Here is a 20,027-nt window from a genome sequence, read left to right on the forward strand (position 1 = left end):
AATATACTATTTAATTATTTTCCGGAAGATACAGAAAAGAATTCAAACAAGAGACTTATTTTTAAAATGTTATGCATAATTAAATAAGCCGAAATTTGTTATTTAGAGTATGTAATTCTCTGTTTGCTAAAGCTATTAAATTATTATATAAATATACTTAATTGAACTATTTTTTATAATTGCATATCAAATACAGCGCCGACTTTGCCGGTAATTTAGATGCTTATTTTTTAAAGAATTCTTAAAGAATTTGTAAATTTTATCTAGCTATTAATATAAGCCATTTTTTAAATAAATGATAATCATAAATAAATTTTATGTAATAAATATAATATCTTTTATAAACATTATTTTAAATAAATTAATTTTATAAAAGTATAGTATTAATTTTTAAAATTGTTGACAAATAACAATTTTAATTAATTTTAATTCTTCTGTAACATTTCATTTTCTTTACCTTTTAATTGACGTGCTAGTTCCTTTGTAAATAATATATTCGCAAGTTTACTTTGAAAATATGCCTTCCAAGGACGAAAATACCACCATGATCTTTCCAGATTTATATCACTTAAATGTATTTTGCCATCTGTAATACATACGGTTTAATAATAATTAATTATTACTTAATTGCTTAAACGTGCTTAATGATTAAATGATTAAATGATTAAAATCAATCAACGGAATTATAGTGAAGCAAAAACTTGGCGTGCCCGGCTCGTTAAAACGCAATGACCCATCAATGTTATACAAAATAAAAATTATTTGCACAAATAAAATAATAAAAAAATAATAACCTATGAAAAACTTCACAAAGTTAAAAAAAATATGTCAAGTATATAAACGCATTAAAAAATGATTCTATTCAAAAATTATTTGAAAAATGAGAATATCAATAATAACATATAATGAAGCAAAAACTGACAAATAACAAAACAACATCCGAGTCACATTAATTGCATTCTTGTATATACATTTATCAATATCAATAACATAGAGCCTTGAAAATTAAAAAAAAACGAGCCGGACACGCCAAGTTTTTGCTTCACTATAATCCCGTTGATTAATTTTAATCATTTAATTATTTAATAATCAAGCCCGTTTAAGCAATTTTTAAATAGATGTTTATTAAACTTCTTTAAGTCTTTTTTAAAATATTATACTTGGCTAACTGTATTGATCTCAAATTTATTTTGGAAAGCACGTCTTATATGTATTTGACGTACCTTTTTACCTTTTTAAGGTTTTTTGATGGTTATATACATATATTAATAAATAACATTCCTATAATAGTAACCAAACACATTAAATGAACATTTAATTAAAAAAAAATTAATTTTATGTAACATTTTGACATATTTTCTAAATATTTTATACACATTATTTTATGTCGTATTTATACATAAATGTCACAGAAAAATTTTTTAAATATTATTTCTAATAATATTTTAATGTTATTTTGATAATGTTTTCTAAATATTTCATACATATTATATTCATAAAATTAATATTTTAAAACGTTGACTTAATGTTTCTTACTTACTAGATATTTTATTATATTTTACAAGTATTGCAAATACTATTGCTTTTAATTGAACAGGAATTACAATAATCAACAACACTAATATAAAATAACATATAATAATATATATATAATAAATTATCACGTCACAAATATAAAGTAACATAATATTTAATTTTTGTTATTTTTTTTTATAAGAGAACTCGGGGCTAAATGGGATAGCGGAGTAGAATGGGAGTAATGTGATAGTATTATTATTTTCATTGCATGATGCCGCAACCGTGTGGAAAATTTGTTACAATCAACAAAGTTGCTTCAGTCTTATCACGACCTGTTGAGAAGTTGTAGGAATTTACGAATTTTCACGATTACGGCATCATGCAATAAAAATAATAGTATTGTCTTATTTTATCCCGCTATCCCATTATAGTGAAGCTGCCATTCTGCTATTTCTCTATTTAATCTCTTGGTTTTATTTTTACGTACATATATGAGCCAACGATGATACATTAATTATCCTACAGCCAGGAGTAGACGATTGCATTTTTGGCAATAATAACAATGTCAAGAGGAAATGTCCAAGATAATTTGACTGTAGCTGTATCTCGAATCCATCTTCAGTTATTTGATACGGAGCAAACATTATACCGGCATTATTTACTAATATATGAATGGCTGGTTCTTTCATCAATTTTTTAGCACATTCCTTTACGCTTTTAAAGCTACAGAGATCCAATGAACAAACCTCGAGGTCACCTAATCCGTTTTTGTCTTCTATTTTTTGCATTCTTCTGCTGTTAATAAAATAACTCTATTAATAAATGTTAATGAAATAATTGTTGATTGATTCTTTCTTTAATAAAATTATAATAGATATAATTTACAGATTATTGCAATATTAGAAAAAAGTATATTGCAATAAGTATTGTAATAATAAAATGTATTAATAAAAATACACAAAAATTATATAGAAAATATATATTTATAATAAAATAAGGTAAATGTCTAGAATAGATACCGATACGAAAAATCAATTTTTTTCAATACCAATCAACAAAACTACTATAGAAATAAAATGTAGAAATGTTTTTAAGGAGGGGCAATTTGATTTTCAGAGCTAAACGACGTCCACGCTTGTATGTATACCACTTGGGTTTGCGACATCAGATTTGAAATTGTGGCTAAATAGTGACTAAAATTGATTGGGTTAGAGTTAGGAAAAAATGATGAGGGGGTGCAGGAGGAGGAGCGGAGCCCCTTTCCCGCTTACGCGTTCTCTGTTTTCGCAGTTTTGATGTTATGTATGTTCAGGGATCTATGTGCTTGAGAAGGACCGCAAACTAATCGAAACGTTTAGTTAATAATTTTTTAATAAATTATCCTGCCAGTTGGGCCGCTGTATAATCCTGCTTATTGAGACAAATAAAAAAATTTTTTTTAATGAAATTTCTATATATTACAATGTTGGTGTAAAACATTGTGAAATTCAAATGATTCGAATATATAATAATGTAAATGGAAATAAAAGAAAATTGATTAATTACATTTTTTATATGCATATATATATAAATTATAACATAAAATTAACCGGTAAATCAAGTAAATCAAGCTATTCAGACATTTTACATTTTATCACAGTTACGATAATAATGTGTCTATAAATGACGGAGTACTCGTCGGACATTAGCTGGCTGACGGTAATTGTCAACTGTTGTCAACGCGCACACGACTTGCAGACGGGCAGCAATATGTCAGTCGTACTACAAACTACTTACAGATTTTAGAAATATTATTTTAAACATATTTTTTATATTTATAATATAAACGTAGAAGGTCGCTGAAAAATGAAAATATTATCTAAATTCATTTACTGAATTTTCATTCATGATTCTCTTATATTTGGGATGTTTTGTACAATACGTTGCGTCATTGACTAAGAAGTCATGAAAGAATCACAATAAAAAATTTTAATACTTATTAAATTATTAATTTTTATTTAATTCTAACAATTGCCTATAACAATTGTGTAACATACTGCGTAGAATATAAACGGAATAATATTAACATTAACCTCAACATAATAAAAATTTGAAATTAGTTACATATAATTTCTAAACTTTCTAATCTTTTACTTTACAATGTTGAAATTTTTTTATTAAAATAAGTATATAATTTATGTTAAGAACAAATTTTACATTATTCAAAAGAGGCAATAATAAAATTAATCTCAAACTTTATGTATATTAAAATGAATTTGTAATAAACATAATGCAAGTGATTAAAACTGCAAAGAACGCTTGCAACGTTTGTTTTTTTGATTAATTAAAAACAAATAATGCTTGTAGGCGTTGCAAGCGCGTAAGTAAAATGTGCCTTATTGTTAGATATAATTTCATATATATTACCTCGGAAACGGATTACATTTTATATCTTCAATTGCGGCCGTTGCTTTCTCTATATTCCGACAAGCCAAAATTACTCTTGCGCCTAAACACAAAATTAATTTATATATAAATATTTAAATATTATTATATTACTTATTTAATTATTATTTATTTATTTATAAATAATATTGTGTACTTATTTTTAAAAATGTAAAAAGGATCCTAAAACTAATCATCATTTTTTATTAAAAAATATCTTTGAATTGTAAATATTATTGTAAAGTGGCAACAATCATCAATAGTACCAAAATTATGTATAAGTATATTCCATTATTTACCACAAATAATGCCATTAATTTCATTTTGTATTAAATAAAATTAGTTAACTTGTATAATTAAATATTACATGACTTGCACAATTAAATATTATAAGATTAAACTATTCTACACCAAAAAAAAATTTGTTAATATAGACAGATTTCTTGATATCACAATCAAAATGTATCGCTAATTTTTGTAATATTTGCTAAAATTTTGGCTGTCACGTATAGAATTTATAAATTATGCTTCTGCAAGTTAGATTAATTAAGTGTAATACATATACATATCATAGTATTTGCTAATTATTTATCTGTCTCAGCTAAATTTTATAAACTTAATTTTTGTTGAAGTTGCAAGATTATTTTTTTTTAGTGTACGTTAACTAATCTTATCCGCTTTTGATTTACAATATTTCATTGAAGGCAAATATCTTAGCAAGTAACGATGTCGTGAGCAAATCATTCAGCGGAAAATTGATAATGGAGTTTGGGAGTTTGATCGATAGAAAGCAGATGTCTTAACTAATGTGAGTTTGCTGAATGCAGCCATTTTATCCTTACAATTTATTGAATGATAAATAATGACATCTGCAGACCCCCGGATGATGTTTCTAAACCCAGCTATACTGGACAGAAAAATAGATATTTGTGCAACTAGTGCGGTGAATCGGTTAATTGCCCGTAAGTGCGGAATAATGGACACACGAGCCTTCGGCGAACAATAAAAGTCTATGATCAATTATGAATGTTATGGTAAAAAAAATCAAATAAATTTTATGTTTAATTGTTAGTATTCATTGTTTTTTCCTTGTTCGTAATACTATTTGTATAAGACAGGTTTGAAATTGCCGCATAATGGACTCAAAATGGCGGACCGATTGCGCTACTTTATATATCTAGTAACTCTAATTATCATTATTTGAAAAGAAAAGAATTTTTATCACAAATTAATTGGGCAAGCAATTTAATAATTTTTATAATGACTATAGATAAGTACCTGGTAAAGTATTTCTGAATATCAATAAATGCTTGTTAACATCAAAATTAATAAATTACTTGTCAATTTAATTTATGATACTATATATTTTGGTTTCATGTAAAGACTGTGTTTATACATTTAAATTTACAAAGAATAAGAAAGTATGTGAAATTAAATGTTAAAATGTACCTTAAAAAATTTCAAATTGCTCTAAAATAAAAATGCCTTATGACAAACATTGGTTATTATGTATTAACCCCTACAGCATAAAATATTGCTGCAACGTTGCAGAAATATTGCAATAGTGCATAATATAACCAATAAAATTCCAATATTGTTGGAATATTGTAGCAATATTACAAATGTAATATTCCCTAGCAAATGTTGCACAATATTATTGCAATATTACAAACGTAATATTCCTTAGCAGATATTGCACACTATTGTGGCAATATTATATTGCAACCTTGCAAAATTTATTTCTGTATAATCCGTATTTCTTAATCTAGAGCTAACAATAAGTAAAATTTTACATAGTTTTAAGGGGATACTAAACTGCTCTGTTTTATCATTAATTTTTGGACACCGAAATCTTTTTATTGATTGCATGGAATTGAAAATCCTTCTCCAAAATTAAAATACAGATAATAACGCGGTGCGCTGCGATTAATTTCATACGAAAAACGAAAGAAAGTTAGAAAATTATAGTTTTGTTATCGACTTCTGTAGTCGACTCGTGAAAACATTGGCTGCGTATAAAAGTTTTAGACTTTGTACGTATAAAATAAGCATGGAGCGCACTTAGCATTTCAGCAAAGAACAATACTGTGCTTTTAGAATGAGCCTAGGAACCTTAGAAAAAAAGTTTTCGGTGTTTAAAAGGATCCTATCTGTTTTATCGTCAGAATTGTACAATTTGTTCCAATGTACAACTTTTTATTGCATTTACAGAATTAAAAATTCTCCACAATTAATTCTGGAAAAGAATTTCTAAATCTATAAAAGAAATACATACAAAATTTTGTTAATAACGTGCCCAAATGACTCTACATTATCGACCTCGATCAAGTTTGACAAGCAGTTTAGCATCCTCTTAAGGGACCAATTGAAAAATAGAGCAAGATATTTTCATTTTAAATTTTTATGTTAAGATTAGAGCTAAAAGATACATAGATTGTGCAACAAATTCTGTAATCACGGATAGCATTGTGTCCCATACTAGACTGAGTGAAGCAAGTCCAGAAGATGCTCACTCTGACTTATATACTACATCAATTAAACATGTATAAACTGTACATGCATGTATAATTCTAGCATATAAATTGATCAGGATAGGCATTTTCTGGACTTGCTTAATCTTAATGCTTGCTTAAATCTAGAATGGAACGATTCGATATCCGTGGGTGTATGTTAATTTAATTAATTACATCTTTTTAATTATTGTGCTGTAATGGTAAGATAATATGAATTCATTTTCCGTTTTTTGTATAATACACATCTTACATATATTTGATTAATGGTACAATACAGTAATTGATTGTCTTCTATGACTGTAAAAATAGACAGTATTACTGAAGAACATGGCGTTTCATATATACTACTGATAATGTTACGTGCATGTAATCTGTGTGCTCACTAATATTACTGCAACTAATAGATAAACGTCCATCTAAACGTAGTATATGATTGGCCATCTTGCAATCTTTATATCTCAAAAACTACTGCTTAAAATAAAAATTTAAAAATAAACTTTTTATTTAATTTTTCAAGAATTTCCTCGCTATAACATTTTGAGTCGCGATTTTTGCGTTATACTGTGTATAACATGATGTTTTTATGTTTTGACAATTATATGATATTTTTGCTCTTTTAAACATTCCATATAACAGAATTTTGTATGTGTCCGATACATATATATTTCAAAATAAACTCTATATCCTGTCAAATAATGATTATTCTCAGATAGCACAAAAGTCCGAAAAATGTACCGATGTTCTAAATCGTTTAGACGTTTAGACATATTTGCGACGTAGTTTTTAAAATGTTATGCTGTCTAGGAATTAGTATCATGAAATATGAAAATAAATAACCACCTGCATCATTTTCGTTATATTGCATTAACGCAATATTGCACCAATATTTTCTGCAATATTCCAATCTTGCAAAATAATATTTCTGCAACGTTGCAGCAATATTTCATGCTATAGGGAAGTATATTAGTGCTATTAGATAACAATAGACTACTAATGCCCGTTTCCACCAACGTGGTTCAAAATTTGAACCAAGTTTAAACTCCGATTAATAATATTGTTCCATCATTTTTTTAAGTAAAAGTTTAATCGATTGAACGGCGTTTATTGTAAACGCCAATTTTTGGTCGGTTAATAAGTTTGAACAGCGTTTAAGCAGAAGAATTTTGCGAAACGTCAGTATACTATTGAAGGTTATATGTGCGGTGCATTATTTTCTATACTTGGCATTATACATATTACGATTAAATTATTATGGCTTATTATGATATTTTGTCATCATCCGATGATGAAGAAGATATTATAAGATAAGAAGACATATTGACAGAAGGCCTAGAAGATTTAAATTACGTATGAATTACTTTGATAATTTGGACGATATTGAATTCAAAATTAGATTTCGTTTAAATAAAAACAGTGTTCAAATGTGTTCAGTGTTCAATATTCATTATTTATTCTTATAAATAATGTAATAGAATGTATCGATGTGTCAAATATTATAAACTAGGTTAAATTTAATTTTATATTTATATATAGTTATATATATAACACATTAGCACCAATCACATCACTCGTTACAAATACAATTGAAATTAGCACGCATAAAGTATGCGTTCAGTTGATCGAGACAAAGATAAAATTGGAGGAAAGCAAAATAAGTTGACCAAAGATTAAACTGCGTTCAATTTTGAACGTAGTTCACACAAACTCTGATCTAAACCACGTTGGTGGAAACGGGCATAAATAAATTATTGTTACTAAACAAATGTTTTCTTTAAAAAGCCATCTTAATCCTTCGCTATCACATTTTTTTAATGTAAATGTCACACTGGGTGACATTTACATTAAAAATTCTACCCAGCTTCATTGACTTTAACAACTTAATGAGAAAATTATATCAAAGTAACACATGTAACATGTTACTATAACATTATAATAATGTTAATGTAATATATATAATCATGTTACAATAACATTATATGTTATTTTAACATTATATAATATTATTTTAACACGTTATATATGTTAATTTAACACATCATATATGTTCAATAATAATTATTTTAGAAATGCTGAAAAAAATTTCTTGCAATTGCATATATAGATTGTTTCAAGATCATCGATAAAAACTTTACATGTGCTCTCTAAATTTTTTGGAGTGAACTATTTGTGGTTTGCTTTAATCGCGCTGCAAGTAGTCTTTATGATGTAGCGCGTCGGTTGTATTTTATTCTCGAGAGAATTAAGCCGCTTGCTCGCCTATCAGTGGCGCCACACACTAACTGGTGAGACTTGTAGAGTAAACTCAACATTTTTTTCAGTCAATTTTCACAGATAAATGCTGTCACTGATAATAAGGAACATATTTATTATGTAAAATTAGAAGTATGTGCACATTGTGTAATTTTTACACTTTTTCAGTTATTCTAATAATTTAACACTTTACTTAAATTAATACAACAGCAATATGTTAAATTAACACACAACTGTGTTATAAATTTAACATACAACTTTTTACAAGAAAAAATTTTAACATAAATACAAAATGTTTTTACTGTGTAGTAATTAGAATATATGTGTTATCTTTTACTATTATCTTTTTATTATCGATCATCTCTGCTTTGACGCATGTATCTTGAATTTATTTATAACGCACGTGTATGTTAATACTGACCTTGCTTACTAGGAAACTTGTCTAAAAAACTTCTGTAATTAGATGTAGACGTTTTTTATTGTTTGCAGCTATTACGGAAAAACGTGAAAATATATTACGTGAAAAATCAAGAAAAATTAATATAAGCCAGAAGTAACTGTATTTATAATATACTTTACATATATGTTTGTAATTTTATAAGTGCTCACTCTTAAAGATATTCTTATAGCTGATACATATCAAAAGTTGTACAATACCTCAGCTATAATGTCAAAGAATAGATTTAATTTAATGTTTCTTTTTTAAGATAAGAGATTTGATAAACATAAAAAAGTGAAATAAAGAAATTAAACTTTAGCAAAACAGAAATGTATAATTTGCCATGGATACTATACATACTACAGAGTAAAAGTACTTTTTATTTAAACATACGCGCATACATATAATAGATATATTTATATTTAAATATAAAATTAAATTTTTTTATCTCTCTTACATGATATAATTTTCATTAAAGTGTTATATTTAATAATGCCTTGCATTATTAATAGAGAAAGTGGTAATATGGCCAGTGCGAATAATACGGCCACCCATATTATCTCCATTATTAGCTGACGAATTCTAGTAATTATTTATGATGTCATTTGTTTAATAGTTTACTATTATATAATAATACTAATATGACAAAACACAACAGTCAACATTTGTTATAAGGCATTTTCACTTTTAAGAATTTCGAAAATTTTTTAAGGTACATTTTAACATTTAATTACACATACTTTCTCATTTTTTTTAAACTTAACTGCATTATCACCCAAATGTATGTACACTTGAGTACTTTCTTATTATTTAGCTCTTTATTCGGCTGTATATATTTCGAGTTATACAAAATTAAACAATGATATAGGATTTTGTCCCAATATGGCCATCTAAGTGTGCTAAAGTAATATGGTCACTTTTTTTCCGAGATCTCCATATCGACAAAATTCCTCAATAAATCGATGAAAGGCTTAATTTAAGGCTGTTAATTTTTTTAAATCCTTTATATGAATAAGATTCTTTAGATTTAAGGTTATTTTAGTTAATCTCCACTAAATGTGAATAAAAATTACCTGTTTCGATATAGTAACTTATTTTATATAAATATATAATTCTAACAAAAAACTGTGGCCTTTTTAAACAAAATCAATTTTTTTTTACATTTATTTTTGTGATGGCCCTATATTACCCTCCCTATTTCTTTTCGGCCCATTATGCAGCATTATTACATTTTTATAAATAATATATAATATAATAAATATTTTATAACTTTAAATTTAAAATCTAATGAGCAACACTTTGATGAATATAATTGTAAAATTTTAACTCAAAACATTGATTATTAACGAAGTTATTAAATAAAATATAAATGGGTGGCCATATTATCACCTTCTCCTCTATTTAAATATAAAATTAAATTTTTCTTATTTCTCTTACATGATATAATTTTCTTATAAAGTGGTATATTTAATTATATATATGAACGCGCAAATTAAACGAAAGAGTGGAACAACAGATTATAAATTCTGATTTACGTTTAGTACATTTGAGTGTTTTTTATTGTCAACTACTATGTCCGTTTTCACCAACGTAGTTCAGATCAGAGTTTGTATGAACTACGTTCACACAATATTGAATGCACGTCAAAATTGAACGCAGTTTAATCTTTGGTCAACTTGTTTTGCTTTCCTCCTTTTGCTTATCTTTGTCTCGATCAACTGAACGTATACTTTATGCGTGCTAATTTAAATTGTATTTGTAACGAGTGATGTGATTAGCTAATAAATGTGTTATATATACACATGTGTTATATATGTGTTATATGTTGTATATATACTATACATATAGTATACAGGGAGTCCCAGAGCATACTGGTCACTGTTCATAAAAAGGTAGATGGGATCGAGATGAACATAAATATTCAATATTGTTGTGGGTTTGGTCTAATTTAATATTCCATAAAAAACGATGAGAGAATTTGCGGCAAATATTATATTATTTGCAGGTTCCATACGTTTCCATCGCTTTCTCTCTTTTGACTTTCTTATTTACAAAAGTTTATTACGATTTAAATTTGTCCTATTTTTATTAATAATTTATAATCTCGTCATGTAATCGCGAGTGTGCGTAGTAGCCATCGACGCGAGCTTAGGCGCGGTGCGGCGAGACGTGGGAACGGCGACGACGCCACGCTTCTCCTTCTTTCCCCCGCCGCCGCCGGCAGCCAATGCTTGAAACAGTACACTGTAAAAAAAATCTGTATTAAAAATAATATAAAAGTGTAGGAAGTTTTTATGCAGATACCGTATTTGAAATTTCAAATACAAAGTTGAAAATTAAAAAGTGGTATTTCGAAAATAAAAGTATTGAACAGTAATATTACTGTGTTCTTCTGTTTGAAAATTTATATACCTGAAAAAGAATTTTGATCTTTAAGCATATTTAAATTAAGAAACAAATTTTTTAATTTTCATAAACATTGATCTGAAAATTATCTCAAGACTACATGAATTTCAAGTACACAAGTGTTGTAAGTTTACTATGTTGGAATATTATTATTAATATACATAGTGGTTATTATGGAACATTATGGCATTAAATTGTATGGTCTTGATTCTGAGAATTCCGAGACCTGTCTTTTAATTTAAATACTTAAAGATTAAAATTCCTTTACAAGTATCTGATTTTTCAAACAAATGCGCATAGTAATATTACTACTCGTTACTTTTGTTTTCGAAATACCACTCCTTTAATTTTCAATTTTGTATTTGAAATTTCATATACGGTATCTGCATAAAAACTTCCTACACTTTTATATTATTTTTAATACAATTTTTTTTAATATTTAATATTTTTAAGACTCCTGGGTAGTCGCTATATATAGAGCTGTCCTAGTGACGTCAGAAGCAAGAAATAGCGAGAAATTGTTAACACCCTATTTTATCTTACGTGCCATTTACAAATAAAAATATATTTGGATAAAACTCATTGTAGATCGGTTCAGAACACTTCTAAAATATGTCAAAAACGAAATTGATTTTTGGCATAATTTAGAAATGTTCTGAACCGATCTACAGTGAGTTTTTATTCAAATACATTTTTATTTGAAAATAGCACGTAAGATAAAATAAGGTGTCATTTCTCGCCATTTCTCGCTTTTGACGCCATTAAACAAAGACAATTCTAGTGACTACCTAGGAGCCTTAACAATATATTATTACATTTAATAAATATTACATTCATTATTTTTTGATTATAAAAATTAACAAAAACATTGAATCCTTGAGTATACTAAATTTATTTTGCACACACTTTTACATTAGAAACATTAAAAATTTATATAATTATCATATAAAAAAATAATCACCTATCGTTTAACAATTATCAGATATAATATTTATATATATATATATATATATATATAAAGAGACTATTTTAAATTTGCTTGCCTATCCATTCGACCTCTTCTGAATCTTTTTATAAACAAAAAGTGTCAATTCAATAAAAAATAAACTCCGCGTAATTATTTGCACATAATATATTATTATAGGCAGCCTTTTATTTTTTCAGACTTATATTGTATACTAAATTTTTTAAATATTTACTTATATTTAGTAATAACTATAAAATAATAAATTATTTGGTACATTTTTTGGCGTTTGGTAATAATACTGATCGTTTTAATACGATTCTAAATCGTTATACAACGATAGTCGACTTTAGAAATCGTCTTTTAAAGCCTCCAAGCATTAGCTAGCTTCATCACGGAACCATCATAAGACAGTGACTTTCTTTTTTTGTCCTTTCGCTTATGTCCAGTTTGGAGATTTATTTGAAGTAATACTCTGAAAACATAAAAAATAAGACTTTAAAAAAAGACGTTTAAAAGACGTCCAGCACAAAAAAGTTTTTCTTACTCTATTTCATGTCATCGAAATATATACCTAATAGCTATTGTATATAAGTTTATTACAATACTATGTACTAGCAAGTTCGGTACAACAAGCTTTGTGAGCACGCGAGTTATACGTGCAAAAACCGAGAAAAATTACATTTAGAAATTATACACATTTTAGAAGGATGTTTTATCGCCAGTATGAAATATAAATGTACCCAAATAGCAATCACAATTTAAGGTTTATAATTTTTTTCTCACCGCAGGGAGTTTGTGTCAATTGATACAAGAAATCAGAAAAATTCAGCGATAACCTCTTGTACATAGTGACAAAATTGCAATCTAGATGGAATTTTATGAGTTTTGTTTCATCACGGGGTATTTATATTTCATACCAGCGATAAAACATTTTTTTTAGAAGAATATTTCATTCGTGCATTGAAATATTCGTCTTAAAGGACTATGGTGTTGGTAAAAATCCTACGTGTTCCAGCATTTGTCATTAACGAAATATCTCAAAATAGAAATTAATGCGAAAATATAGTAAATAATCGTCTAAGAGGCACTTGTAGATAACAGAAGGATTAATATTTACAAAAAAACGATCGTGCGTTGGTGTTAATTTAAATAAGCTAGCACGTGAAACGTAACATCGCCAGCAAGGTTACGTTCCACGTGCTAGCTTATTTATATTAACACAAAGAAATGTGATCGGTTTTCAATATTCCAAATAAATTATTAGTTACTTACCAATTTTTATTCCTCGTAGTTAAATCGATTTATTCACTGTGCACTGTAACACTGCTTTGGCGAATCGAGAGTTAATGGCTGATTCGCCGGCACACTCTAGAGCGCAGTTATACGTATTCGTCTGGTTTTCTTTGTTCGGCTATCGCAAAATCTCACTTCTTAACTTGCTGTCCCTCAGGAGATGACCACGATTTCAATGGTTGAGGAAGGCACAATTATGGGAGCTGATTGCGTCTCGTCAAATCTGGGCCTCTGCAGTCTGCATGGCACGTGTGGAGAAGTGCCGTGTATGCACGCGTTCGCGTGCTCTGCGCATGTGCATAGCTGAACACATGGCTTTTCCCATGCGCATGCATGACAAGCAGGGTGCATAGGCCCATCAAGTCTCATCAAAGTTGGCATCATCTTTGGTCTCAAAATATACAAATCTCAAAGTATGTCACATCTCCGCTTTTCACGTGGCGTCATTGTATAAAATATATTGAGCATTAAGATCTGCTATGACCGTCGTTGGCACTTTCTCGTTTTTTATTTATTTATTATATTTAGGGTATATGATCCAAATTTTGCGCATTGTCTATACAAATTTTATACTACGTAGGTATAACGATTCATATATAATAATGAATTTTACCATGAAATATATATGAATTCTTGATTTCATTCGCGCTTTGCAATTTTAAAAGACAATAGTTGTAAAGAAAGATTATGCATATCATAATATTCAATTTCAAGTGTATCGTATTTTTCAGTTTGCCGCAATTAAAATCCAAAGTTGTATTGTATTTTCAATGTTTTGTTTGCAACAAATAAATTCATATACAAATGTTCTCATTTTCAATCGAAAATATGTATTATTACTTTGCGTATTCCATAAAATCTTAAACGGGTTTTTAATATTCAATGATGTGTGTATTAAATTTCATATTAGTGATTAAAATTGATGATCGTGTAGGAATTTAGCTATATAAGTGCAAGAATTTGTATTTCAGATACCCAGTTTGTAAAATTCATTTACCGTGGTATCGTAAATGTATTGTAAATTTCATATCTTTTTTAACAGTGTAGGCCGTGCTATGGCTCGAGCGGCTCGAGCCCTTCCTTCGGCGCGCAAGGCGTGCTCTCATTCGCATAATTTAAAAAATTTATATCTCGATTATTAGCAGACCAAACCCACAACAATATTGAACTTTTATGTTCATTTCGATCCCATCTATCTTTTTATGAACAGTGACCAGTATGCTCTGGGACTTCCTGTATATATGTATATATATTATTTATAAATACATATTGAAACCACAAAAAAGCAATGCTGTTGCGACTAACAAAAATAAAAAATCGAAGAGTTCAATTCCAAAATGTCTTCCTTTCAAATCAATACAAAATTTAATACCTACTATTTGACAACACAAGTGATGATATACAGGGTGATTCAAAATAACTATATGTCTTTACATAGACGTATTTTTAGTAATATTCTGAGTCAATTTTTTTTTTTCGCAAAAAATTATCCAGAGCTTAGATTTCTAGATATAATAAGAAATAGTTTACGTATCCTGAATCGGATACAAGAGGTAAGCAGGGGTGGCACAACTCACCGCTGCTCGCGGGCACCACGAGCACTGCGAGACGTCTGCTGCGCTCAATAATCGATAATCATCTCAATTATCTTTAACACAGATCTTTAATACAGATTTAAAATTAATTTTCTATCATCTAAATAATTACGTAGAATATTCAAATTGATTGCTAGAATGTCAAATTTTTTGCTCTCCGGGTCTCCGTGTATGCATTTCCAACATATTCTTCAACAAATTATAATAGTAAATCATATTAATCAATATTTTTATTTTTAAGTTGCCGCGTTTCCAGACACATATTTGACAGTGTTACCACACAATAACCAATAAAGTCAGTTGTCTGCTTGCTTAGCTGGGCTCGATGTCAGCTGACATCGAGTAACTAGTAAACACGCGTTGTGTGTTCGTCGAGTAAATACACGTTTCTTTCTTCGAATAATTTTGACGCGCCGAGTGATTAGTAATGTTTAATAGTTAAATGTTTCGTACTATTTTTTTGATGTGTAAATAAATTCGGTCAAGTGAGTGAACAGAGTGTGTGTGTGTGTGTGTGTGTGTGTGTGTGTGAATGTGTGTGTGTGTGTAAATGAGTGAACCCAGCAAACACAGAACATTGCAGCAACATTGCGGCAATGTTGTGATATTGCTGTGATGTTGCTACAATGTTATAACATTGCCGCAATGTTGCTGCTATGTTCTGTGTTTGCTGGGAAGTAATAAAATGTAAGAAGAAAGAAAAAAAGACTTTTAATCCGATAAACTAAAAAGGATGGATCGTGAGAACAATCAATTGATTGCAGGATGGTACGTGCGTAAACAGGTTCAAACAAGTCTCTCCCCTCCTCTCTCTCCTCTCTCTCTCTCTCTCTCTCTCTCTCTCTCTCTCTCTCTCTCTCTCTCTCTGTCACCTATTCATTTCTTCCTTTATTACATAATATTTGGGTGATTCAAAATACTAAATACCATCGTTAAAGATAATTGAGATGATTATCGATTATTGAGCGCAGCAGATGCCTCGCGGTGCTCGTGGTGCCTGCGAGCAGCGGTGAGTTGTGCCACCCCTGCTTACCTCTTGTATTCGATTCAGGATACGTAAACTATTTCTTATTATATCTAGAAATCTAAGCTCTGGATAATTTTTTGTGAAAGAAAAAGTTGACTCAGAATATTACTAAAAATACGTCTATGCAAGGACATATAGTTATTTTGAATCATCCTGTATATAACGAAGTTGTAGCTATTATATTTTAATAATAGTTAATAATTTTAATTTTATTTTTAAAGTGTTAATTTTTATAAAAAACAGCAAACTGTTTTATTTTAATATAACTTTATAAAAATAATTTTATAAAAATAATTTTAAAAAGGGATTGGCGCGAAATGTAAAGCGGATATCATTTTCAGATTGCTTAGTTAGGTAGAATTAGAAAAAAATTATATAATCTGGTTGGTAGTATTTGTTTTACACTGTGAGCATCTGGAGCTCATTCCTATTTTAATGTACCAGACTATGTTTCAGAAAATTTAATAATCACAAAAGTTGTCGAGATATAAAAAGACGTTTATATTTGTAAGATTTCACGTTGCAGTCACCAATTTGTTAATGTAAGATATTGATCAATATTTTATTGTTTAATTTGTATAACTTTGCACTACATTTCATCAACTTAATTAATTTTTTAGCCTACTATAAATTACTACATGTCTTATCGTTAAAATTTCTTTAAATCTCTAAAATAATCTAAAACAAAGAATGGCTTTTGCCACAATCACAATTATATTGCTGAGTGGGAAATTACAACTAACAAACACGTTACATGTACTTGTTTACTGGGAATGATGTATACTACAATTGCTGCAATATATATATATATATATATATATATATACTGCAATATATATAATGTTACATTTTTTAATGTAAATTTCTTGAATTTTTTTAAAATTTATTTTAATTTATTACTGTTTTATTACTGATTTATAAAGTTACATTATTTATTATTGCAACATAGTCTAGAAAGAACATGAAGGTATATAAAACATGGATGTATAAAAAAAATGTATCATACACTTTTTATTTATAATACACATTTAAAATTTGTACTATATTTATTTATTTTTCTTAACAGAAAGTGTAAATGCGATTCTGATAATCATGTTTTATTATGGATAAAATTTTTTAATTAAATTTATTAATTTAGTATGTGTCTACATATTTAGTATATTATTTCAAAAGCTTGTGCATAATTTTTTTAAATATATTATGAAATTTTATTTAATTATTGTTTATAAAATTATTTATTATTTTAGTGTGTGTTAAGGGCTTAAGATTAATTTTTTTTTTTAAATATTCTAAAGCTTTATGTTTGTTAATGCCAAATTATATTTCTTATTAAACCAAAAATTTCTTTATTTGTTTTTAATTTAAAAGAAATTTTATTTCAGGTTTATTATTTCATTTATTTAGGTAGATTTAATCCGAACAAAATTACCTTTTTTAAAAAAAGGTACAAAAAGGCGCCAAGTGTGGGTCCCTAAGAAAAAAACTATTATATTAGGTAAATTGTCTTACTGTTTTATTGTCTTTTCTACACAAATAATGATATAAAGTAAATGCGCCAATTATAAAAATATTTGTACAAAATTTATTTATTATAACTTTTTATTAAAATATTTAATAATAAACGGGCTTGATGATCAAATAATTAAATGATTAAAATCAACCAACGGGATTATAGTAAAGCAAAAACTTGGCGTGCCCGGCTCGCATTTTTTCTATATTTCCAAGACCCTATGTTATTGATATCAATAAATATATACACAAGAATGAGATTAATGTGGCTTAAGTATTGTTTTACTATCTATTAGTTTTTGCTTCATTATTTGTTATTATTCTATTTTTAAATAATTTTTTAATAGATTTTATAGAATTTTCCTAAGTCTTTTTTCAAATATACTTGGCTAATTCGTATTATTTTTGAATACGTTTATGTATTTGACATATCTTTTTTATCTTTGTAAGGTTTTTAATAGGTTATTATGTTTTTATTATTTTATTTTTATAAATAATTTTTATATTGTATAACATTGATGGGTCACTGCGTTTCAACGAGCCGGGCACGCCAAGTTTTTGCTTTACTATAATCCCGTTGGTTGATTTTAATCATTTAATTATTTGATCATCAAGCCCGTTTATTATTAAATATTTTAATAAAAAGTTGTAATAAATAAATTTTGTACAAATATTTTTATAATTGGCGCATTTACTTTACATCATTATTTGTGTAGAAAAGACAATAAAACAGTAAGACAATTTACCTAATATAATAGTTTTTTTCTTAGGGACCCACACTTGGCGCCTTTTTTTACCTTTTTTTAAAAAAGGTAATTTTGTTCGGATATCACGCATTTTGTAGTATTAAGCATCTTATTTATAGTATATATATTTTTGCAATAAAAAATTATTATATATGACTTAAATTGAGTTACATTTGCGTAAATTGCGTCAAGTACATAAATATCGTATACGAGTAATAACGAATAATTATTAGAACTATGGATAACATAAAGAAAAAAAGAAAGAAAGCATTATTTATAAAAAAAAAGAGAGATAAAACACACACACACACACACACACACACACACACACACGCACGCACGCACGCACATAGGTACGTACATTCTTATATGTACGACGTATCTTAAATGAAAAATTTACATTTAGGACTTTGCGTCGCTATATCTCTGCTCGTAGAGCACGCAGAAGAAAAATGAAAACATTTTATTTTATAAATCAAACCCAAGCTTTCGATTGAACCTAGTTAGAACTCGATCGGTTAAATCGTTATTGAGATCTGATAATCTCAGGTGTTCGCAAGTCGCGTACTCGCGTAAATGTACGGTGGTCTCGCGCTGCGCGTTCACTTGGCGCGAGACACTACCGTGTCTCTTGATCCTGTAGATTGTGCTGCAATATATTTTAAATGTGAAAAAATTGAAAAGACTACATTAAAAGTGACTTAACATGGTACAAAAGATTTATAAGCTTTAAAAACTACTCGCACATGCTTGTGAAGGTAAATAAATAATATTTTATATAATTTATATATAATTAACATTTTATAATATTAACAACAAACAAATATATTATCTTTAGACGCCATTAGTAATAATTTAAAGTTTCCTAAACCACGACGTGATGAATTTGAGAATGCAATAATAAAAGTTTTAAAAAGTACAAAGGAACGTTTCCGCCGTCAACAAAAACAATCAAGTTTAGAACATAATGAATCCAAAGAATCTATTTTAAGAAGAGCAAGAATTCGAAATAGAAAACAAACAGGAAATACAAGAAATGATCAGTCTATTAATTCCAATGATGCTCGACAGCATGCTCGACCGATGATATAACTGAACAGTCTGATGTCTAAATATAGTCACTGGATTATAATCCAACAATTTATAATGATAAAGAATCTCAATTGTATTAAATACTTTATATTATCTTTACTTTGATAAAACTTATTATACATATTCTTACACTTGTAGTCTGTAATCCATATTTTATCTATATTAAATATGCATTATTCATAACTATTTGATCTAAATAAAATATTTTTTATTTTTATCAGTATTAATATATACATATATATACATAT

The 20,027-nt window shown here is 27.8% G+C and overlaps 1 protein-coding gene and 1 long non-coding RNA gene across 7 annotated transcripts in view; both read right to left on the minus strand.

Annotated features, from left to right (window-relative positions):
• Positions 1 to 20,027, minus strand: part of LOC105833295 (retinol dehydrogenase 11) — a 107,205-nt gene that overhangs the window by 13,383 nt on the left and 73,795 nt on the right. For 4 of the 6 annotated variants that reach the window (XM_036293458.1, XM_036293457.1, XM_036293455.1 and 1 more), the window contains 3 exons: positions 3,925 to 4,006; positions 2,006 to 2,313; positions 458 to 586 (listed from right to left, as the gene is read on the minus strand). In XM_036293458.1, the coding sequence (XP_036149351.1) occupies positions 458 to 586; positions 2,006 to 2,313; positions 3,925 to 4,006 (519 nt within the window). The remainder of the gene's footprint in view (positions 1 to 457; positions 587 to 2,005; positions 2,314 to 3,924; positions 4,007 to 20,027) is intronic. The other 2 variants (XM_036293456.1, XM_036293462.1) reach the window with 1 other exon arrangement.
• LOC118647828 lies at positions 11,328 to 14,951 on the minus strand. The gene is made up of 3 exons (XR_004964965.1): positions 13,790 to 14,951; positions 12,792 to 12,989; positions 11,328 to 11,388 (listed from the first exon to the last, which is right to left on the minus strand). It is a non-coding gene; the product is annotated as an uncharacterized LOC118647828 (long non-coding RNA).

The sequence above is a fragment of the Monomorium pharaonis genome, chromosome 11 (assembly GCF_013373865.1).
Source record: "Monomorium pharaonis isolate MP-MQ-018 chromosome 11, ASM1337386v2, whole genome shotgun sequence".
NCBI lineage: Eukaryota > Metazoa > Arthropoda > Insecta > Hymenoptera > Formicidae > Monomorium > Monomorium pharaonis.